Below are 24,300 nucleotides of genomic sequence, written 5' to 3' on the forward strand. Positions count from 1 at the left end.
CAGAAAGTTTTCACTACTAACACAAACAATTCCATTCAAGTTTTGTTTTTGTTGTTTGTCTGTTTGTGTACAAAACCTAAAGTCAGGAGTATGATTATCACTCACTGGACCAATAGAAAATTACCACAGGTATCAGACCGACTGAGTTCCCATTACCATTATAAAATCCAAGTATTCAGTGAGTGGAAGAATTAGTTCAGCTATTTTGGCTTCCATACATATCCAGTATAACAATGAAAACACTATTTTGTTAGCTGGAACTAAAGTCTATGAGCACAATCATCTTGTCCCCCAAAAGTCCAGTCCCAGCAATAAAAACCAAGTGACCTTGGAAGCTGTAAACCCAGGAACATCACGTGTCACCATTCAAATCCTCCCGAGCCACCACCTGTAACTCCCTCGTGTGTTGAACCACAAGCCTTACTGTAGCCCTGCTAAGGTCTCAGATCAAGAACTGCCTTGGCAATTTTTGTTCTTCACTGACTCAGTTAGCACTTCGGAGGCTGCTTGTCCCCTTATTCAAGATTCTAAAGCTGTCACTTACTGCCATGTTCCATGTTCCTCTCATCCAGAAGAATAGGTCACTTGTATTTGTCAGTCACCTGTCTGTTTTTCCCACATTTATCCATTGATGTTGTGATTGTTGTCTTCCCAGAACACTTACCACTCTGGATCCAGATTTCTGTAGCCTGCTTCTGTGGTTCTGGGCTAGACCTGAGCCTTGGGCATCTTGGCTGTAAATGACAGTTATTATAGTGGCTACTTTGTTGGTTTATACTGAAGTTTAGGTAACAATAATGCAAAATACTCATAATAGCCATGGATTATGGTAATGATAACATAAAAGACCTTTAATAATGCTTACTGTGAATAGTAGATGTTACCCCCATGAACTGCCATCAACCAACTTTCGACGTACAATAGACAGTTGCATATTGCTTGAATGCACAAATAAGTCTTGAGAACAGTATGAATACAACATCTCTGTATATTTAATTTAAATTATAACAAAATATTACTATCATTTAATGCAAAGAGCTATTTGATCATGTGGACAGGTTGAGTACCTCTTATATAAACTGTCTGTAACCAGATTTGATTTAGTAGATTCTTGGATTTGGGAATACGTGTATAGAACTTACCGTCTGAATATCTATAATCTGATCATCCAAAAATCTATAACACTTTGTAACATGATGTCAGTGATCAGAATATTGCAGATTTTAGAAGAACTTTTATTTTAGAGGCTGAAAATAAGGGAGCCCAGCGTATATTATCAAGGTATTTTCATGAGACAATCTGTACCACAATTTTGGAAGCAATAACTGATGTTTATCAACTAAATGACTTTGGAAGATCCTCAATTCAAGTCTGGTAAAATAATATTGATCCCAAACTTAGATGCAGGAGTTTTCATGTATATGGAAAGATGATCCAGCAATATTTTGAAGAAGATAGAGGAGTCACAATTCTTTTTCTGTGTTTCTCTTTCAGAATGCAAAGCTGACTGTGATACCTGTTTCAACAAAAATTTCTGCACAAAGTGTAAAAGTGGATTTTACTTACACCTTGGAAAGTGCCTTGACAGCTGCCCAGAAGGGTTAGAAGCCAACAACCATACTATGGAATGCGTCAGTATTGGTGAGGAAGGCTTCTAAGATTTAGAATGGATGAGACACACTTCAGATGGCAATAGCAGTCTCATGAAAATCCTTCCCAAAGCCCTAAGAGGCTCTCTCTAATACACTGTCCATCTTTGCTTACAAAGATGCTGCCCTAAATCTATGTTCACATAGCCATATTCAGCCTGCCTCATGAGCAGTTTAAGAGTGCTCTGATATTTCTTAAGGACTACTTACTACTCTTCTAATCATTAAAGATTTGTTACATTTCAGAGACAAGAAAGAAGGGCGAGGAAGAGAGGGGAACTCAACTAATTTCCATTTTCAACCAAGAGTTTTACAAAATCCCTAAATTTAATAACAACCTACAATCGAAGTTGATTTCTCTTGAAAACAGTCATTAGTACTGCTGTGTCCATCTTGTACAGGTATTAAGAACAAAAAGAAAAGGGGAGAGGGGGAGAGAGAAAATTTTTGACTCACTCAAACTGACAGAATGAGACAATCCCAAGGGTGATTAATGGCAGGCCTGGTTTTCTGGAGTGGAGGTCCCTCACACAAGTTGTCTGTGTAAATAACAGATCACTGCCAGGCTAGGTTTTTCTCTCTTTTAAGTGCTCCACAGCTCTAGAGCTATGAGTAGGATGCACACTTGTGGAACAGATGAGAAAGTGAATGAGAAAACAGCAAAGGAAAACTCCCAAGTCCCTTGGGCAGTGGCTGCAGGAACCTTTGATGCTGACCCAACGCTGGCATGTGTACACAGAGCCTCCTGATTCAGTGTGTGATAGTCTCCAGGACTGCCTCCAGGCTCCCCACAGGACGCTTCTGTTAGAATCTAAAGTGTTGGAGAAATAATTATAAGTTAGTGGCTTAACCACTTCAGGACAACCACAACTTTTATTTCTGTACACTCTTTTTGTCAGAAGAAACCCAACGTATGATATTTCAAAGTTAACCTTATGAGCACTGGAAAACAGCAATCCTAAATCAGTCTGTGTGCCTTTATGTTCGAGTTCTTTCTCTAGTCAAGAAAAGCACAGAAAAACAACTTACAAAGGGTAAAAGGTCCATGAGATCTCTTCTGGCCTACTCACCCTGAAGGTTGATAATTAGAGGTAGTAAGTTCCAAGCAGTGGAAAAATACAGGAAACACTCCGTAAAATATTCAAGAGCAGATGAGTTACTGGGATGAGTTACTGGAAGCTTGTGGGATTTCTTTACCCAGAACAAAAGACAGGTATTTAAGTTTTGTTAGTTGTTGAAAGTGCAGGGTTCAGTTTTTAAAAGCTAAATGTTCATTAATACTTTCCTATCAGAGAGAGGGTGTAACAGCTGACACTGTGGGATTAGCTTTCAAAGAACACTGGCTTTATATCTTTAGCATTACCAACTTTCTTTCTTACCATAAATTTTAGGTGATGGATTCCATATTTTAAAATAGCCACTAGCAGCCAAATGATCATTTATTGATTAAGTGACCCAGGACACTGTTGAATTTCAGACCAGGTGCTTCTGCTCAGGACTGGCTCTTGAAGCCTGTTCCCTAAGGGAAGATTTCTGTTATTTGGTATTGGGTCCTCGGGCACAGCAGGCACACACAGGCTTGCCCCAGGATTATCAGAGAAAATGATAGTGTGCTTCACTACACAGAAGATTATCAAAGTTGTCCCTGAAACAAGAATGGAAGGTTAGGATCCAAGGAGTTGAAATATTGGCTGCTTTCTATTGGAAGGTCAATTTAAGGTTTGTTTGTTTGTTTGTTGTTGTTGTTTTTCAAGACAGGGCTTCTGTGTAGCTTTGGGGCCTGTCCTGGAACTAGCCCTTGTAGACCAGGCTGGCTTCGAACTCACAAAGATTTGCCTCTACCTCCGGAGTGCTGAAATTAAAGGCATGTGCCACCGCCTGGCCCATTCTTAAGCATCTTTTAACAGCATTATGTCCCAATTCCACACTGCTCATCTAAGCTAAATTGGACATAAATCACATTTTTATGTTTGTCTATCATTTATCTAAAGTTTCCATTTTTATAAAATTTATAAAACATTATTATTTGGAGCATGATCAGCTTTTCTAAAGTATTTCTGAAGGAGAAATATCTATTCCCTTCATACAATTTTAATAATCTCATCTAAAGATTTTTACTATCCAATCTCTTCAGTCATATTTCCTCCTGCAATGGAATTATCTAAGATTTACATCAGAAATTTCCCTTTATAACCATGTATCTTCTGATTCCTTCGAATTCTGATTTTAGATAAGTAATTACCTAGGCTGTAATTTCTCAAATCCATTTTTATAAAGTCAAATTATGTATTTGACTTTTCATCTTTGTCATGAAAGACCTGAAGTATTCTGGCTTCTATATTAAATAATGTTTTTCTAATTCATCCTCTTAATTCTAGTGCTAAGCACATATACAATGTTAACTTAAAAACAACATTTCTTCTTCCCTTTGCTTTCTTGGAAACTTTCTAATCTGTTATACTCTTTGATGATTAATTTAGGGAGAGGATGCTAGGAGAAATTTCTCATAATTTGCAGAAGATGATACTATCAAATACTGTAGCTGCTTTCTTCTCTGATCAGATTCCCAAAGGTATAAGTGGATATGAAGTTTATTTTGAAGATGGTTCAATAATGTTCATTAAAGTTTACAGAAAGCAATTCACTTTTACATGGTTCTTTGCTGCATTCAGATACCTAAAAGTGACTAAAATACCTATTTAAAACAAAGAACATTTTAGATCTCTAGATTTAAAATAAAATTTTAATAAAAAATTACTTCTATCTACAGATTTTACTTTAGATCTTTAGAACACTTAAGTTATTGTTTTTAAGATTGTCATCAGAGATAACATTCTTGCAAAATAACCCATTAAGTCGGGAGACAATGGGAAAGGTTACTGGAAAACTTATTCTTGTGAAGACAAGTTTGTGCTACCTCAAAGGTTTACAGTTGGAAGCAATTTCCGTTGTTGTAAGTTTGGAGGCTTCATGGTATAAAAACAGGAACAGCGTTTTCAGTCCAGCCAGGGTAGCACACACATTCTGGTAATCAGGAGGAAGAGGCATGGGACCATAGGTCAGAGGCTAAATACAGCTGCATATAGACTCTGCTGGAAGGAAGGAGGGAGGGAGGGAAGAAATGGGAGAGAAAGGAAGGAAGGAAGGAAGGAAGGAAGGAAGGAAGGAAGGAAGGAAGGAAGGAAGGAAGAAGGCACTTTGGGAGTGTGCCTTTTCATTAAAAGTACAAATGTCTACTACTGCTAGAAAAGCTATTAATGAAAAGCAGAGAAACTACATTCACACAAAGGAAACAATTTCCACATGAGCTTCAGTGGGGCACATCCTGCACTTTAAGAACCACATAAGGATGTTCGGTCCAGATGCAAGTTATCAGCAGTCCCTGACCAGTGAAGTGAGAGATGCTGCTGCCCATTCACTGAGTCATAAATGATACTTAGGTATTCAGCAGAATGGGGAATAGGAAGGGCACTGAGTATTGGACAAAGACATAGATTCCTTTTCTACTTGTCATTCTCTATCTAGCACAGATGTTCTCAAATCAAACAGCATTTCCATCTGCACATAACATCTCTTACATTGTTAAGAGGGCACATTTGCTTCATCCTAAATCTTCCACAGAGCTTGGCATTGGTGGCATAAGCCTTTTATCTCAGCACTAAGGAGGCAGAGGCTAGTGAATATCTGTGAGTTCAAGGCCTGGTCTACACAGCAAGTTTCAGGACAGACAGGGCTGCTACAGAGAGAAATCCTGTCTTGCAAAACCAAAACAAACAAAAACTTCATTAGAAGATTTAGGGAAAGTTCTAGCATCCCGTGCTTTACTGTGCCTTCCTGTGGGACAATGGTCTTGTGTCCTGTAAAGATTTGTCACTTGTATTGGCTTAACAAAATGCCAACTTGCCAGTAGCCAGGCAGGAAATATATGTAGGGTGACCAGTATAGGAGAATCTGGGGAAAGGAAAGGCTTAGTCTACAGTAGTCACCCAGACGAAGAGAAAACGACATGAGGATGCCTCACAAATAAAAGATACCAAGCCACATGGCTAACAGAGACAAGAATTATGGTTAATTTAAAATATAAGAGTTAATAAGGAGCCTGTGCTAATAGGCCAACCAGTTTTTAATTAATGTAACCCTCTGTGTGTCTCTATTGGGACTGAATGGCTGTGGGACTGACTGGGAGAGCAACTTCTGTCAACAGTGCCTTCCAGATAATTCTGAAATCTGCTAATGTTTAATTCGCTAGTCAAGAATCACAATATTCCGGCCCCAGTCACTGAGCCGCCGCGGAGGACTCAGCTGCCTTTCCCTCGAGCCCCCTCGCTTCCCGACGCTCCGTCCCCCCAGACCGCCTTCTCCCGCAGCCGCCTTCCGCAGGCCGTTTCCACCGAGGAAAAGGAATCGTATCGTATGTCCGCTATTCAGAACCTCCACTCTTTCGACCCCTTTGCTGATGCAAGTAAGGGTAATGACCTGCTTCCTGCTGACACTGAGGATTATATCCATATAAGAATTCAACAGAGAAACGGCAGGAAGACCCTTACCACTGTCCAAGGGATCGCTGATGATTACGATAAAAAGAAATTAGTGAAGGCGTTTAAGAAGAAATTTGCCTGCAATGGTACTGTAATTGAGCATCCAGAATATGGAGAAGTAATTCAGCTACAGGGTGACCAGCGCAAGAACATATGCCAGTTCCTAACAGAGATTGGACTGGCTAAGGACGATCAGCTGAAGGTTCATGGGTTTTAAGTGCTTGTGACTCTGAAGCTTAAGTGAGGATTTCCTTGCAATGAGTAGAATTTCCCTCCTGTCCCTTGTCACAAGTTTAAAAACCTCACAGCTTGTATAATGTAACCATTTGGGGTCCGCTTTTAACTTGGACTAGTGTAACTCCTTCATGCAATAAACTGAAAAGAGCCAAAAAAAAAAAAAAAAAAGAATCACAATATTCCTCAAGCTCTATTATCACCCAAAATTATAGCAATGCTATGAAATTTACAAAGGATTAATTGTGAGTAGTCATGTTCGTGCCTGGGTTAACTAAGTTCATTGCAGAAAGCCAATTCAGTGCAAGAATGAACAGACCCAACATGTGTACTAGAAACACCCTACTTCTGCCCCCTTACTTATGTTATCTTGGCCAACTTTGATAATGCAGAATTTCTCCTAGAAACTTAGATGTATGGAGGATATATGCAGTGGTTTTTTTTTTTTTTTTTTTTTTTTTTTTCTTCTTCCTTGTTTGTTTCGCTGACAATCTTGCCTGTGCCTGCGAGCCAGCTGACACTGTTTCTCTTTGCTTTCAGTGCACTGTGAGGCCAGTGAGTGGGGCCCTTGGAGTCCATGCATGAAGAAAGGAAAAACATGTGGCTTCAAAAGAGGCACTGAAACACGGGTCCGAGAAATCCTACAGCATCCTTCAGCTAAGGGCAACCTGTGCCCCCCAACCAGCGAGACAAGGACGTGTATAGTACAGAGAAAGAAGTGTTCAAAGGGAGAGCGAGGTAAAGACACACTAACAAAATGTGCTTCTCTGAGCCCTCACACCTTGATCCATATTTCACTTTATATCTTTATATGGGATACTGGCTGTATTCCTCATATCTGAAGCGCTAATGTGTAGAGAAAATAACATTATGGCTCCAAGTTTCAGATCACATAAGTGATATGGTTTTTTAGTATGGAACCTGATCTCAAAACTTTAGAGCATGATAAAGGTACCTCATTTCAGGAGATTCCTGTTAAAGCATTAGGGTTTGACTTTTTTTTTTCCCCTGTGATATGTCTTTTTAGTGCCTAGGAACGTTTGGGAAGTTTTAGAAATACAAGGTGAACATCACCTGGTGTAAGACCAGGACAAAGGGATACCCCTATCAACACATTCCCTTCACAATTGCCTATAAATTAAATTGTTGCCAATGATCCTAAGTCTCGTATTTGACCAAGGCCATTGGGAACATTCTGTCTCAAGTTGCTTTTATATACTTCATCTAAGGCTGCAGAAGCTATGAGACCAATATGATCTATGTCAGAACTTGTCAAAAATCTCGTAAGTAACAAAGAGAAATTTACCTTGACAATAGGGCATGAGTGAAAATAAACTTCATTTAAAAGGACAGACAGCAGTTGCTGTTTTTTTTTTAAATGATCATTTTCCCATATTGCTCAATCACACCCCCAATATGACTGCCTAGAAATATGTTGTATATCTTTAAGTAATTATAGATAATCTTCTGGTGAGCCTGCAAATGACCCTCTCATTTAGCTAATTGACAGGAGCTGGATGCCTCTGCGGCTGAACTTACTTAGTTTATTTCAGTCAACAGGCATTTATTAAGCTCTTCTGTTTGTGACCTTATATTATGCTAAACCCAAGAAATTCACAGTTTAATAAGATCCTCTCTAAAAGTACTCTGAATTTAAACTCAGAGTCCAATGGGAAGCTGAGATATTTAAACAGATGATCACAATATCCTTTAGTAAAGGGATTTCTTGGGAATACAAAGGAGGACAAAACAAACATGAACATTGTTTATAGACAAAAATAATTTGGGTCACCTGAGCTTTGCAAAATACTTTTTGTTGTACTAGGGAAAGCAATTGAAAATGTTTGGAGACTTCTATTACCATGGTAATCAATGCTTACAGTACTAAGATTTTTGAAGATATGGGTTACGCTAAAGAGAACATCAAACTTTTTAAAATTCATAATAGGTTTTGATTAAAATTTAGTTTCAGGAATGAAATTTGGCTAATGAAAAAGGTCTTTTAGCGTTTGTTACCAATTAATTTAAAACATCCTAGATTTTTAAACTTGGCTTTGGAAGTCAGCTGTTTGAGCACTCTGTTGGTCTTCACCCATTGCCACACTGTTACTTCTGTTTACTGAATATTCTTGAAATTTAATGAGCTACTTGTGGCCTTTAATCATATTCTTTCTATAAAATCTACAGTAGCAATCAGTATTTTGTACATTTTTCTTTAAAAATATAAATGACCCAAAGCTTACCCCATAAAAATTAAGTTTATATTATCTTTTCTCTTTTATTGAGTATATGCTTTTCTACTATACTTTGCTTGCACCTTCCATAAACAATGATGTCTTATGTGTCACTCCTTGAAGCTGCGACTAAAAGAGAAATTATGCCATAAAATGTTTGAGTGGCAGTCTGTAATTTAAGAGATCACTTCAAGTTTGATTCTGATCTTTGTTCTTCAGGATACAGAAACACTACACTGAAAAACATAACTGTATACAATTAGAACAGCAAACATGTTTTATTCTTTTTTGAGTTTGCTAAATGCACAGACTAAAAGGACTTGTAGATCCCCTATCATGAAATTTCCAGTCTCATTTCTCTTTTTCTTTCTCTTTGTTTGTATTTCAATGTGCTGGTTTCATTTTTTAAAGTGGGTTGAAAATGCAAGGAAGAAATAAAACCACACTCTTAATTCATCACCTACTTAGCACATTCCTTAACTTCTTTTAATATCTACTTATCTAATATTTTACATAGATAGAAAGAAGCCCAGAAAGCAAGTAGCTGTGACCTATATATACATGCACACCATCAGCTATATAGGGCATGGGAATCTTACCCAAGCCCTCACTAAGCTTGCATACGCATTTATGAAATATGGATGGCATACCATGAAACATTTTAAATTATAAGTGATAAGGGGCATATGCAGTTAGAAAGGAAGGATTCCAGCAGGCAAAGTTACCTAGAAGACTGGTGACCTAAGGTTTCTGGAAAAGCTGATCTTTTTTATCTTAGCAGGCTAAACTTAAGAACCCTTCAGGCAGTTTCAAAGATAAGCACTGGAAAATGATAAAGACAAGATCTACCTTCTGGCCTATCTATCTGCTGCTTAATTGCTCTGATTTCAGATTAGAGATGGAGAGAAAAAGGAAGAGGTTTTTTAATTGACGAGTGAGGCAAAAGACCAGATCTTTGTTATAAATGCACCCACAAATCTTGATTTGAAGCCTGCAGCTGCTATCTGCCTGAGAGGGAAACACTGGACAGAGGCAGGTCACTCTTATTTGGAACAGGTGCAGAACCTGTTTTCGGGATTTCTTTTCTGCTGTGTTCTAATTACCAAAGGCAGAAGCTCCTGGGAAGAATGATAAGATCCAGAAATGGCTTCCAAAGGAGCACTCAAAAAAAGTTCAATAGAAGGACATAGTTTCTAGATACAGAATGGTTGTGTTTTGAAAATGAATTGTTTTTCTGACTCGTATTTTTCTTGCACTTTTAATAACTATGGGAAACGAGACTAAGGATGTCAATGTATGCTTTTGTATTCCTAATTCTTAATTATAACAAAGTGTACTGTTTGTTTACAGTTTGGGATTATCTTCCTTTATCTGGCATACTCTTTTTTTTAAATTAGTTTTGAATTATTCATAAAGTACTCTTACAAAGCTATTACTCTTAGAATGTGTTTCTGTCTTGAATGGTTATTAACTTAACTACATATTTGAAATGTAGGACACATAAAATTTGTTGTAAAAGGTTATATAAGAAATCATATATACTTGTAGCATCTGGGCATTAAAAATATATATTGAAAGAGTAAACAAAGAGATCGTGTGCTTTCAGTGACTTTCCATCCAAAATTTTTGACTTTCTGACATGTTCAGTGTAATCTTCTCAGGGGAAGTGAAGTAGCATGTGTGTATGACCACATTTAATGTAGAGCAGTGTGTGAGTGTGTGTGTGTGTGTGTGTGTGTGTGCATGTGCACTAATGCACACACATGCATGCACAGGCATGCACTGGGAGGAGAACTGATGTGTTTCTTACTCACTTGTAAATTCCATCAATTTACGTTTAGGGAAGTTAAAAAACAACGAAGAAAATTTTTTTGTTTAATTTGTGAAAAGGATTTTCACTAATCAGAGGTGTCTTTTTGTTGAGATGTATTTATACATATTTGTGAAGTTCATTATGATAATTTCATATATATTCAATGTGTAATATTCAAATAATATATAAACATTTGTATTTTAATAATAATCTTTATGTATTAGGAATTTTACACTTCTTTTATAGTTATGCACAAATATATCATAGATTGTTTTTAACAATAATTACTCCACTTTTCTAAAGAAAGCCAGAAAACAACTTTTCACTTGACCTTTAATATCCAAATCTTTCTGAGAGTTCTGTGCTGCCCACATTTGTGGGTCTGAAACTAATCCAAGATCTTTTATTTGTATAAGTGATACCATAAGGAAGTGGAAGGACACAGCCAACATCTGAATGAAAATAGAAAAAAGTGCATGACAGATACCAGATTTCTTGTCTTTTACACATTTTACGCTCCTACTTATGCTCACAAACAACTTTTCTACTTCTTCTTCCTCTTCCTCTTCTTGATTTTTAAGACAGGGCCTCTCTAAAATAGCCCTTGCTGTTTTGGAACTCTCTGTGTAGACCAGGATGGCCTCAGACTCACAGAGGTCTGCTCTGCCCCCGCCTCACCCCCCCCCCAAGTGCTGGAATCAAAATTGTGAACCACTATTTGCGGCACTCTCAAGCTTCTTAGTGCCGAAAGAAAGGTTCTACAGAAAATAGGATGATCTTTATTTCCTGGCTCATGTTCTTTGGTTTATATTACTTTGTTTATCTCAACTCGTAGTTGTTAATGCCTCTTTATAATTAAAACCAAGTTTATATCACTAGCATTTTGTTAGCTCCCTAAGAGGGGATATTATTAATGTTGTTCAGAAATCTTGGTGGATAGTTTTATGGCATAAATACTTCTGTTAATATTATTCATATGGACTTGTCCTCTCTAAGGTTACAGAAATATTTGTATTGACTTCTGTGTTGGCAGAGACCTTGCCATTGCTATTCTAACTATAATCTACCCAAATGATTCTTGCAAATGTTTATTTTCTTTGAGGCTACTTTTTTGGGGAATAACAAATTTAAATATCTAAAGCTTTCTATCTTTTTATCTCTCTCTTCTCTATTAGTCTCTCTTTCTTCCCCTCTCTCCCTCCCTCCCTCCTTCCCTCCCTCCCTCGTGTGTGTGTGTGTGTGTGTGTGTGTGTGTGTGTGTGTGTGTGTGTGTTGGGGAGGGAAGGCCAGAGTTTAATGCTGGGTGTTGTTCTTGATGGATCTCCTGCTTACTTTTTTAGACAGGGCTCCTCATTCCCCCGGAACTCAGGATTAACTAGAATGGCTTAGCAATGAGCTACTGGGCTCCGTCTTTCCCATTCAACCCAGGTCTGATGTTACAACTCATGCTGTTGTGACTTTTACAAGGCTCCTGGGGATCTGAACTCACGCCTCATGCTCAGGTGTCAGGGACATAATCAACTGGCACATCTCTTTAAATTTGTCTTTAATGTGTTTAAAATAGCACAGTTTTGTTACATGAGAGTACCAACTTACTACAAATAGCATTTTTCAGCCCTTAATCAAAGAAAGATTAGTTTTACCTTTGTTTAGATATTATCTTTGAGAGCTGTTTTAATAGATTTACCCAATATAACAAGTAACCTCAAACAACCTTAAAGCAAGAACCCATCCATTTAAAAATCAGTATCTGAGCAATTTAAACAGACATCCATCCCTCAATTCGGCTCTTAGCTCGGCTCCTTCATGTGTCTGTGTGGCTGAATGCTGAAAAAAACTGGGCTATGTTCAATGTCAGGAAAGGTCCACCAAGTCCAAGGGAGAAAAGTGAAGTAGTTTTTCTTGAGGATATACTTAGAACTGGCAAGCTTCTATTCCAACAACCATCTGTTATCCTGTGCTAGTCAGAAGGACATTCCTGACTCACAAGGTGAGAAATAAATGGCACCCTCTTCCTGGTGCAACTGTGATGTTACTTTGCACGGTGCCTTGTAAGCACTGGCAGGAGGGGAGGGACCTTTCTGCCACCCAGATATCTTCGTTGTTGTTTGTTCTCAGTTCAATAAATGCGGTCACTTAGTCTTCCCCAGTTTCTTATTGTGATGCTATCTCTACCTTTCTCATACATAGTGTAGATGTGCGGCTTATGATTTCTACTGTGCCTCATGCCTAGTGTGAAGTGTACTACTTAGTCTTCCCACTGATGCTACAAAATACCTGACACCAACAAACAAAACAAAGCATAACAACAACAAGAAGAAGAAAACACTCTAAGGAAGAAGGGTTTCTTTTGAGGTCTTGGTCCATCACCCCGAAAGCCCTGGCAACAGAAGCTTGAGGCAACTGGTTACATTGCTACTTTGGAAGCAGAGAATGAGATGGATATACTGGATAAAGCTAACTCCCTTTCTCCTTTGCATTCAGTCCAGGATCCCAGGCCATGCAATGGTGGTACCCCCCAACTTGCGTGGCTCTTCCTACATCAGCCAGCATAACAGAGACACTTCCTGGTAGATATGCGCAGAGGTTAATTTCCACAGTGATTTTAGACCATATGAAATTGGCAGTCAGAGTTAACCACCACAAGAAGACTAAGAAGAAACACTTAAAATGCAGGCCAAAGGTCTGGAGAGATGGCTAGGCCATTAAGAGCACTGGTTGCTCTTTCAGAGGATCCAGATTTGATTCCAGGAACCCACATGGCAAATCACAAATATCCATAACTCCAGTCCCAAGAGATCTGATGCTGTCTTCTGACCTATGAAGACACCAGGCACATATTTGTACACTCTGACATGCAGGCAAAACACCCATACATAAAATCATAATATAAATAACTTTTAGAGCCAGGTCAAGATATACTCATATACTCTAGGTGTTCTAAAGTGTGGTGACTGCAGCAGTGAGAAATTTAAAAAAAAAAAAGCCTCTCCCTTTTACCATGATTTTCATATTGTAGGCATTAATATGGTGCGTAATGTTCCATACAGCTGTGACCACCCTGTTCAGCTTTCTTGGATCGAAAACCCGTGTTGAGAGTTTTCATTTTCATGATAAGAACATTAGTAGCTGCAGTTTTCATTAGAGTTATCTCACCATTTACAAAAGCATTTGTTTATGCTGGCAAAATTAAAATAGACCTGCCTATGCTTTGCTTTAGTCTCTAGGCAAATATATGCATTTTCCTGTGACGCCCATGGTGGTGAACTAATGTGTGTTTTCAAGTGGCTGAGTAGGGTTAAAGGTACAGCTTGTGTCTGCAGGACAGAGCTTGAGTTAATAGGGTCTTTGGAGAAATGACCCTAAGACCTTTGGCTTCATTCATAGCCTGCTCTAGCCAACTGAGATTCCTGCCAATTAGTAGGGTTCCCTAGAGAGAGAGACTCCAAGAGCAAGCATCAGCATAAATTCAAATTCTGGACCCACAAATGTAGCTTGCAAAAGTGTAGCATGAGGGCCACATTGGTCCTTTGCTAATTACAAAGTAAACATTTCTCAGCCAAGAAGACACTTCCTTCTTTCATGGTCCTGTCTGGCTCCCAGCAACGGGACCACTCTTAAGTTGCTGAAGCCTCTTTGGCATAGGAGACACAGCCCCACATTTGTAGACACAAAATCTCAGAGATTATTCTCTTTCTCTTTATTTACTGCAGCAACTTCTCAGAAGCTTTAGAGACAAAGTGTGTGTGTGTGTGTGTGTGTGTGTGTGTGTGTGTGTGTGTGTGTATGACAGAATAGACTGCACACCTTCTTAGGTCTCCCAAGAGGTGTGAGGTAGCAGATTCAACTGGGTTGCAGTTGATCTCTGGGGCATCATTGGACAGAAATACTCTCTTGGTTACATTAAAAATTGTCTGTTTACTATGTCATTAAGATGCTTTGTCTGATGCCAAACCATGGCTGTGGAAACTAGGTTATGTAAATATCAGAGTTTCTGGATTTAAAAACTTGTATACTTGGGGCATTACAAATGAGAATGTCTCACTCAAGCTTCAGGGATTTAGTCCTGTGTGAGTCTTAAAGCAAGCTCTCAGAGCAAGGTGTTTATTTTACTTAAACAAATCTAAGCTTGGAGTTCCCAGCACAGCATCTTGCACCAGTAAGCTTCTGTGTTAACATGGCAATTGGATGTGAAAGGAAATTCTATGAAATCCCTTTTGCTTCCTCAAGTACTTTCATTTTTCAATTCAATTCCTGTCAACACTTTTTTCAAAATTATCCTTATTCCTTCTGATGTAAATTGAAAATATTTCTCAATAATTTTTCTTTCTGATTACAGCATCTCTAAAAATTATTCATTATCTATATGAACTGGTTGCCAGGATTGAAAATTATGTACCAGTATTCATCAGGACCTCTGAGTTGAAAATGACAGATTTGAAATTATCTTAAGCAAAAGAAAATAATAGGTTTTAAGCATAGGATTTTGTAAATGCCCAAGGCCATTAAACCATCTTTTTTCTCTCTCTTTTCACCTTTTCAACTCATCTCTCCCTTCCTTTCCCTATTTATTAGTTTGTTATCCACTGCTGTCTTTATGGAATTGAGAAGAAATCTGGCTCCAAGTAGCCCCAGTCTATATGTTAAAGTCTCAATTTAAAAGGACAGTTACCATTATTTTCCTACCCACGTGTTCTATTGTATGCAGGATTCTAGTTGGTCAGCTTGAATCACACGTCCACTCCTTGAACTAATCACTGCAATGGGCACTTACAATATTTTGATTGGTCTTACTTTCAGTTGGTCACAATCCTACAATTAAAACTGGGTACAAGTGGTTCATTGTAAATGGTGGATTGAATTACAAATAAAGATGTATATTTAAATGACTCAGCTCAATAATGCATATGCAAATATGGAAACATACTCTTTCACAAGATACCTTCCAGCCACTATTTGTGAAAAAGCAATTTAAGTGATGAAGTTCAAGCAAGTCTTTTTTTTTTTTCCAGTTTTGACCAGATGTGCAAGTCCAGCTTAATGTTAACGTTTTCATTTAACCAATTTTTACAGTTTTAGGGTTTTAAAAACATCTTTATGGGATTAAACTGACTTTAACTGATCCCACTACTCCTTGAATGGTTTCTGGGACTGATTTACGAACTCCAGTCAAAGCAGACTCATTTCCATTTCTAGCTGCTCCGGGTTCCTGTGAGACACACAGTGTGATTAATGACCTTTGGCTTAATAATTCACCATGCCACTGGAACTGTAAGATTAACTCCAACCTAATTACTGAACTCTGTGTTTATGTTATATATACACCACTGGGTCATAACTCTAGCCTCTGTGAGGCCAGCACACTATAGCAGAAAAATATGTCCTATGAAGAGTTGTTTTGTTTATTTATTGTTTCTGAGAGAGGAGCCTGGGTTTTTATTCTGTTTTATTTTTTCCCAAATAATCAGATAAACAGAAGGGTTGCTCAACAGAGAGCAATAACATTTCGTTAGTCAGGATGGACACGTACATGGATATGTCGCTTTACTTTTACATCACATGCAATACGATATTTGGAAGGACATTTATTTTTCACCATGGAATAGTATCTAAATTCAGGCAAGAAAATAAAATCCTAAACTCACACTTGACACACATTGTTAATTTCAGAATAGAGCAGCATATAGGAAGTATGGATATAGACCAGTGAGGGTGTGAAGGATTTTGCCACCAAGCTTGACAATCTGCGCTGGATCCTAGGAGAGAAAGAGCCAACCCCGATAGTCTGTCCTTTGACCTCTACAGACACACACACATACGTGCATACATATACATTTACACACACACACTCATACACATACACACATTCACACTAAATAAGTAAAATGTAATGAGAAACAATTATAAAGAAAATGTAGCTGGAGAGATGGCTCAGCAGTTAAGAGCACTGCCTGCTCTTCGAAAGGTCCCAAGTTCAATTCCCAGCAACCACATGGTGGCTCACAACCATCTGTAATGAGGTCTGGTGCCCTCTTCTGGCCTGCAGACATATACACAGACAGAATATTGTATATCTAACAAATAAATAAATACTTAAAAAAAGAAAATGTACACAATTAAAATTAGGAACCTTTGTCTAACTATTTCCAACCCATGAACAAAAGTATTACCCAAATAAACATGAATAATAATCCAGTTTTTTATAATGTAATTAGTATGCTTAGTAGATAACTATTTTTATAAAATAAATAATACAATAGTGAGCTATCTCTGAAGATAATGAATATACATTGTAAGTGTCAAATACACAGCCTAACAGTTCTCTGATTTATATCACATGCTACAGGGCTTATGCTTTAGTTTCTTTTCCTAGTAATTACAATTCAGTTTGTCAAAGTATTTCATGAATAAAGACATAGTAGACTCCCATTTGCCTAGTTCCTCAAGTTCTTTTGCAATGTGTAAGAGAAGGGAGTTTACATATATTTAGAATGTTTGTTTAGTGAGTATATTGTGAGTGTAGTGTGTGCACAGAAGTACACACATGATTTTCAGAGGACCATAGTCACGTCTCACTTCCACTAAGCTCTAGGGGTCGACTGAGGTTGTCTGACTTGCCATTGGAAGTACTGTAGCCTGAGACATCTCAGTAGACTTTTCTCTCCTTTATCTAACTGAAATGTATCTCTATATATTTAGAAAAATCTAACTAACATGACTATAAATTTGATTATTATAGATGATTATCCATTAACAGTACATATATTACATGTATATAGTCATATACTTATAAACTATATAGTCATAATATCTTATACAAGAGAAGAAATATTTATACATATAACAAAATTGACCTTAAAATCCATACCAATGTAAATTATTTATATCTATATTATATCCCCCTTTAAATGTAAAAGAACATTTATAAACTATATTTGGGAACATGGGCGTAGTTTTTTCTCTCCAAACTGTTTTTTGTTGAATGGGGGTGCTGTTATTTAAGTCTTTTATAGTATAACCTCTGTGTCAGGGTCATCTCAGTTGGCAGTTGAGTGAAGTAATTTTTTGAGGGTGTTTATAGCAACCTTTTAGGAGGGTGAGGTCTATCATACCATATTGGAATAGAAGAAATCCATAGGGTCTTATCCTCTGTGAAAACAAAAGAAGACCCTCTCCAAAGCATCATATCCTTAGACCCAAATTTTGAAGTCATAATACCCTTATATCCATTTTGGTTTAGCTTGGAAGCCCATAAAATGTAATGTCTCTTTGTATTTAGCTTCTTTATAGTCAAATTTTTTAAAGAAAACATAATGTCCATAATCCAGACTCTCTGTGAATTTTTTTTATTTTTATGTGGCTTATATATTTTTAATTTTTTTAATTTATAACTATTTGTATTTTGTCTCTTTGAAGACTTTATCCTTTTTTTAAACCATTAATTTTATTTTCTATATTTTTTCTTTTTTTTCTTAAGCCTACGTACATTTATCCAACATTGTGATCCATTTATAGGTCTCTGTGAATATGTAATTTTTTTTAATATTCAGGAGCATTTTTTAAAATGTTAAGCAGTTTTTAAAAACTTAAGTTGCACCAAGTACAGGTAATACGGCACTGCCTGTGTCCTGCCCAGTCAAACCTTAACTGTGCTGTTATTATGGTAATTATGGTAGTTCCTGCCTGAGAACAGCACAGTTCAGCATGGAGGAGCTGAGCTGCTCCTGCCTCAGAGCCATTTGGTGCTCCTGAGCCACATACAGTTTCAGGCACACAGCAAGTCCACATCGCAACCGCAGTCATCAGTTTAACTTTGAGATTGAGTGTGAGGCACAGAAACTCTTTTCATCCAAGTTACAGCCAAATCTGACATACAGAGCATTGTGCAGTCTGCAAATATGTCTCTGTATGGCAGCAGGAATCCACCATGCTCTTTTGCCTGCCTAAGCCTGATTTTGCCATCTGCCCAGGTGCAGGTGGGGAGCTCTGAGCCATCGGCATGGTCTCAGAGCACTCTTCTTCCAATCCCAAGCAGGAACACAAACATCCAGTCCCATAAAAGCCTTGAAATGCTTTAAAGCCAGAGTTTGCATTGGCGACACAGTCCTAAGAAAGCTGCACTTTAAAATGACACAGCTTTTTTTCTGCTGCTGTTGCTGAATCAGGAAATCTCTCTACGGCATGCCACCAACAAACAGCAAAAATCTGTGTTAAATTCTCTCTCCCTTATTTTTAAGCCTTCTCAGGTTTTTAAGTGGATTTAGTCCATCATGTCGGGTGCCACTCTGTAGTAAGATGAGCAGGGGGGCTACGTTCCGGGTACCCGGCCGCCTGCATGGCTAGCTTTATCCCCGAAATAATTACACAGAAACTGTATTCTTTTAAACATTGCCTGGCCCATTAGTTCCAGCCTCTTATTGGCTAGCTCTTACATATTGATCTAACCCATTTCTAATAATCTGTGTAGCCCACGAGGTGGCTTACCAGGGAAGATCTTAACCTGCATCTGCCTGGAGTGGGAGAATAATGGCAGCTCACTGACTCAGCTTCTTTCTCCCAGCATTCTGTTCTGTATTCTCTGCCTACCTAAGGGTTGGCCTATCAAATGGGCCTAGGCAGTTTCTTTATTAATAAGAAATCACTCCCACATCAACTTTCAACACTGTGGTAGTTTTTAAAAATGCTTCTCTCATTTTATTTTCCCACCAATGCATATTTTCTCAATTAATTAATAAATATATACATATATACTGGCAAGCCCTTACCACATTTGTGTGTAATGATACAGTTCAATGTCAGCATAATCTTGAATTCACAGTCTATTCCTCCTGTTCTCCCACAAGTTGGGTTGCAAAGTGTGCATGACTACATTCAGCTGCCTCGATTTTATTTTTTCCTTCTTATTAAAAATAGATTTTTTTCTAACATATCATATCCTGATTAGAGTTTTCCTCCCTCTACTCCTCTCAGTTACTCACTCATATTGCCTCTAATCTGAATCCACTCCCTTTCTGTCTTTCATTAGAAAGCAAACAAGCTTCTATTCTATTATATTATATAGTATATTACAATATACTATAATAAAAATAATACACCATAACAAAACCAGATGAATTGGACTTAGACAAAATAAACAAAGAGAAGGAAAAGACAAGAAAAAGATATAGACACAGAGACCCACTCATTTGCACACTCAGGAATCCACCCCTAAAAATTATTAAACTGGAAATCATATTATATATGCAATAGACCTGTAGTGTAAAAATATAGGAAAATAAATAAATAAATTATAAAATTAAAATATACGGGAGAATAAAACAAAAAAATGTCCTGACATTGCATGAGACAAGAACCTGCAAGGATGCCACTGAGTTCATTTTCTGTTGACCATCTGCTGATGGGCATCCTAAAAGTAGTTTGCTTCCCAGTGAGACTTCCTCAGAGGAAGCTAAATTTTCATTTGTAAATGGATATAAGTTAGGGATTGCTTCTGAGTTAGGGATGAGGCCATGTGTCCTCTTCTTCTTTCAGTCTTAGGGCCCCAAACGGGGCAGACCTGTGCAAGTCCCCGTGCATGCTGCTTTAGTCTCCATGACTCCCTTTGTGTGCCAATGCTATCTATTTATTAGACCTTGCTTCCTTGGTGTTCTCTATCCCCTCTTATTCTCTTTCATCCTCCTCTTCTACAGAATTGCCTGATCCTGAGGGGTGGGGCATGATCATGGCTTCCTGAGTGTTTCAAGGTCACTCTCTCTCACTTTGTCTGCCTTTGGGTCTCTGTATTTGTTCTCATCTGCTGCAGGAAGAAGGTGTTTTTGTTGATGTCTAAGCAAGGATTGATTTATGAATATAGTAGAATGTAATTAGGCATCATTTTATTGCTATGTAAATGAACAAAAAGCATTGCCCGAATAATCATAAGGAATAATCTAGTTTTCTATAATGTAATTAGCATGCTTAGTAGATAACTATATTTATGAAATACACAATACAATAATGAACTATCAGAATAATGAATATGTATTGTAAGTATCAAATACACAGCCTAACAATTCTCTGATTTATACCACATGCTATAGGGCTTCTGCTTTAGTTTGTTTTCCTAGCAATTACAATTTAGTTTGTCAAAATATTTAATGAATAAATTCATAGTAGATTCACATTTGCCTAGTAGCACAAGAGTATTTGGTTTTTCCCTAAGTCCATAGGCTATCTAGTCTTAGGTCATCCAAGCAGTGTCTGGTATGGGTTTCAATGTTATGGAGAGTAACTGACGTCAAATCAGGTATTTGTTGGTTACTTCCACAAATTTTGTGCCAACATTGTCCTAGCAAATATTGCAGGGAGGATACCATTGTAGATCAAATGGTTTGTGGCTGGGTTGGTGTTTACACTTCTTTAGTAGCCTGCAGAGTACCTTCCTTTACCAAAGCCACTGGCAGTGGTGAAAGCGCCATGTAAGAGTCAACTTGACTTCTCCATAATCAATGAGTTATGTGGTTGTTGTTTTCAGCAATGGGGCTTTGCTGACAGTTTGTGGAGAGCAACAGCCTGGGTTATTTGGGGGTTTTCCTGGGGCTTCTTTGGCCATCAACTCTATTAGATGGAACTCAATCCCAGTACTGGGTAATGAAAGCTTCATTTGGTGATAAGAAATGTCTATTTGTGGTTCTGTCTCTCCCATTATCTGGCTTTTTGGGGGGACTGATGTTGGTTTTCAAAAACGGGAATTCTCTGTGTAGTTCTGACTGTCCTGGAACTCATTCTGGAAACCAGGCTGGCCTCAAATTCACAGAGATCTACATGCATCTGTCTCACAGAGATCTGCGTGTGTCTGTGTCCTGAGTGCTATGATTAAAGGCATGTAACACCACTGCCTGGCTTTGCTATTTCATTTAGACTGCATTTATATGTATATATTTTAGGAAGTTTCTACTGTATTGGGTTTTCATACTACTCTTCAAAAGGTCCTTAATTTTAACTATCTCACTCCAAATTTCCTCCCTCATCCTGCCTTCTCTCCCCCTCTCTGTTTGATCCTATATTCTAGTCACCTACCACCCATCCATACCTATCTATCCTTTTTCCCTTTCCTAAGGAGAGCTATCTGTTAGCCCCAGCCTCTTAATCTATACCTAACCCCTGTGCTTCTATGAACTGGAGCTTGGTTATCATTGACTTAGCAGTTAATATCCACATAAAAGTCTTCCTCAACTTAAAATTCACAGTTTATTCTCACAGTCAGAATCTTGTAAAGATGATGTCTAGTTTTTCCACTGCCATCTTAGTAAAACTACAGAAATATTTGCAATCAGATCTGTCTCAGTTCAACCGCAAGTTTGTCAGTGGTATTTGCTTCATTGTTTAATTTTTGCGAAAGCACTTTATTGCCAATAAGTATACATGTGCTGCTGCAAAACACAAAAATTTTGAAGATAGATAAACTTAAAAGTAGTAATATCCGTCCCCTTCTGTGTAGTCCAATCCCCTGAGAAAAGTTACATGATGTTTTATCATTCTTCCAGATTATTCTTTTGACTATAGTAAATTTTTATATAGAGAGAAATTTTTGACTATCGAGTCAATTTCTCTCAGAGGTAGAAAAGATGATACACCAGTTTATAAATTTCAAATGTACATTTAACTAGCTCTATGCCATTTAAGCAAATTATGTCATCTTTTTAGACCTTATTTTCTTCATCTGTTAGACAATACTAACAGTAATACTTAGAATGTTAAATAAAGAGTTGCCAGTATATATAAAATTTATACTTGTGTCTGACTATAATAATCATGCAATATGTATCAAACACTGGCTGAATAAAGCAAAAGATACTGATTTTGAAAATATTAATATATGTAACAAAAATTAAAGTACAAAAACCATGGAATTGAAAGAGAGCAAGAATAGGTACATGGGAGGGTTTGAAGGCAGGAAAGAGAAGAGAGAAATGGTCTGTTTATATTATAGTATCATAAATAAAAGAAATATTCAGAAAATAAAAATATTGTTATGTTCTGAAGAACTTTTTGAAAAATGTTTTAGTAGTTAGTAACCAGAATTTAATGTTTCTAATCCTTTAATCTCTTGCCAACCTGGAAGATTAACATATGGTGTCCTATTGCTTTACAATTAACATTTGCCAACTGTTAATATGGCTAATAATCCTGGTATATTTTACAACTACTATGTTATATATATATATATATATATATATATATATATATATATATATATATATGATAGCTAATATTTTTAGCTACTTAGGGTTTCATAGACGCATTTTTAAAATTTATGCATTTTCTTGTTTCTATTGAGTAAAACACAGCAGGTGTGAGAAGTCTTTGTATAGTTGAGATAGTGACTAAATCATGTATATAGACAATATTCCTCTTATTTATTTCAAGGTAAAGAACAGTGGTTTTGCATATATTTTAAATAGCTATATTTATTTCTAAAATAAAAATTTATTAACTAGCAGACAACATAAATGAATTCAGCAAACATTTATCGAATATCAATTGTGAGCTAGACAGTGTTAGGCACACTAGCGTAGTTATGTTTATACCTGTAAATGAGGATACATGTATGTGTATACATATGTTTATGTACATATGTACACCTAATGGATATATATCTGGTTATATGTCCTTCAGATATCACTTCTGTCCTGTTGTTTTTAATTTAGAAGGGTTTCCTTAGCTCCTTCTAATTTTAGGCATTTTCCTCTTACATGGTAGTAGAAACTTATGAACAGTCAGAAATAAAGTCAAAAATAACTCTTGACAGCCAGAGCCTTTACCACTGAGCTCTCTTGTGGCTCTTGTCAGCCCTTTACAAAATAGTGATTTTAATAAACACAAAGTCGTTGTTTATGTTTACAGAGTATAGCTTGTTCTTCTAATACATGTACCTTCATTCCTGTTTCTACACAACTATTTGAACTACCTTTCCCTGCTAAACCCGTCTCCCCTCAAGGAAATGTGTTCTTCTAGCAGCTGTATTCACAGGCTAGAGGGACATGGAATAAGTATTAGGTAAAGATTAGGTTAAGAGAGTTGGAAAGGTAGCTGAAAAGGCAAAACAACGAAGACGGGAAAATGAAATACAAAAATGTTGAATCAATGGGCAGTCTGTGTCTTGATGACACTGGGTTTATCAACCACTCCAGGGCTACTGGTAATTGTCTCCTTGACTATCTGCAAATGCTTTCACTATGAGATGACTGCATCATGAAGGCAAGATTCTGGTTTTAGTTGTTGGTTTTGGAGATGCTGGGGACTGAACTAGGGTCTTGTGTTCAGATCTGTAGACTTTCAAACTGATTTTTAGTAACAAAACACTTTGCCCTGTTGAAATTCTATGCAGAGCCCAGTACATAAAATAGATTGGCAGTAGAAAATGTGGATAATTTAGACCTTGAGATTTCTGTCCGGTGCTCCAATGTGGGTCTCTGTCTCTGTCTCCTTACATCGCCTGATGAAGGTTAATATTCAGGAGGATGCCTATATGTTTTTCTTTGGGTTCACCTTCTTATTTAGCTTCTCTAGGATCACAAATTATAGGCTCAATGTCCTTTATTTATGGCTGGAAACCAAATACGAGTGAGTACATCCAATGTTCCTCTTTTTGGGTCTGGCTTACCTCACTCAGGATAGTGTTTTCTATTTCCATCCATTTGCATGCAAAATTCCCAAAGTCATTGTTTTTTACTGCTGAGTAGTACTCTAATATGTATATATTCCATACTTTCTTCATCCATTCTTCCATTGAAGGGCATCTAGGTTGATTCCAGGTTCTGGCTATTACAAACAATGCTGCTATGAACATA

General features: G+C 37.4%; 2 protein-coding genes across 2 annotated transcripts in view; both read left to right on the forward strand.

Moving 5' to 3' along the window:
- The window catches only part of Rspo3 (R-spondin 3), an 85,457-nt gene that overhangs the window by 30,623 nt on the left and 30,534 nt on the right, over nt 1–24,300 (forward strand). Inside the window, exons 3-4 of the mRNA XM_050138184.1 lie at nt 1,495–1,641; nt 6,962–7,159. Of these exons, the coding sequence (XP_049994141.1) occupies nt 1,495–1,641; nt 6,962–7,159 (345 nt within the window). The remainder of the gene's footprint in view (nt 1–1,494; nt 1,642–6,961; nt 7,160–24,300) is intronic.
- On the forward strand, nt 5,827–6,585 carry LOC126499124 (eukaryotic translation initiation factor 1-like). The gene has a single exon (XM_050138187.1). It carries the CDS (start codon nt 5,883–5,885, stop codon nt 6,402–6,404), a length of 522 nt encoding a protein of 173 aa, XP_049994144.1. The 5' UTR covers nt 5,827–5,882; the 3' UTR covers nt 6,405–6,585.

Source organism: Alexandromys fortis, unplaced genomic scaffold (assembly GCF_014885135.2).
Source record: "Alexandromys fortis isolate MF-2015 unplaced genomic scaffold, M_Fortis_MF-2015_v1.1 scaffold_14, whole genome shotgun sequence".
In the NCBI taxonomy this organism is placed as follows: domain Eukaryota; kingdom Metazoa; phylum Chordata; class Mammalia; order Rodentia; family Cricetidae; genus Alexandromys; species Alexandromys fortis.

What these genes read in the sequence shown, in the direction of transcription:
- LOC126499124 (XM_050138187.1), top strand. Translation starts at nt 5,883, where the DNA reads ATGTTTAATTCGCTAGTCAAGAATCACAATATTCCGGCCCCAGTCACT.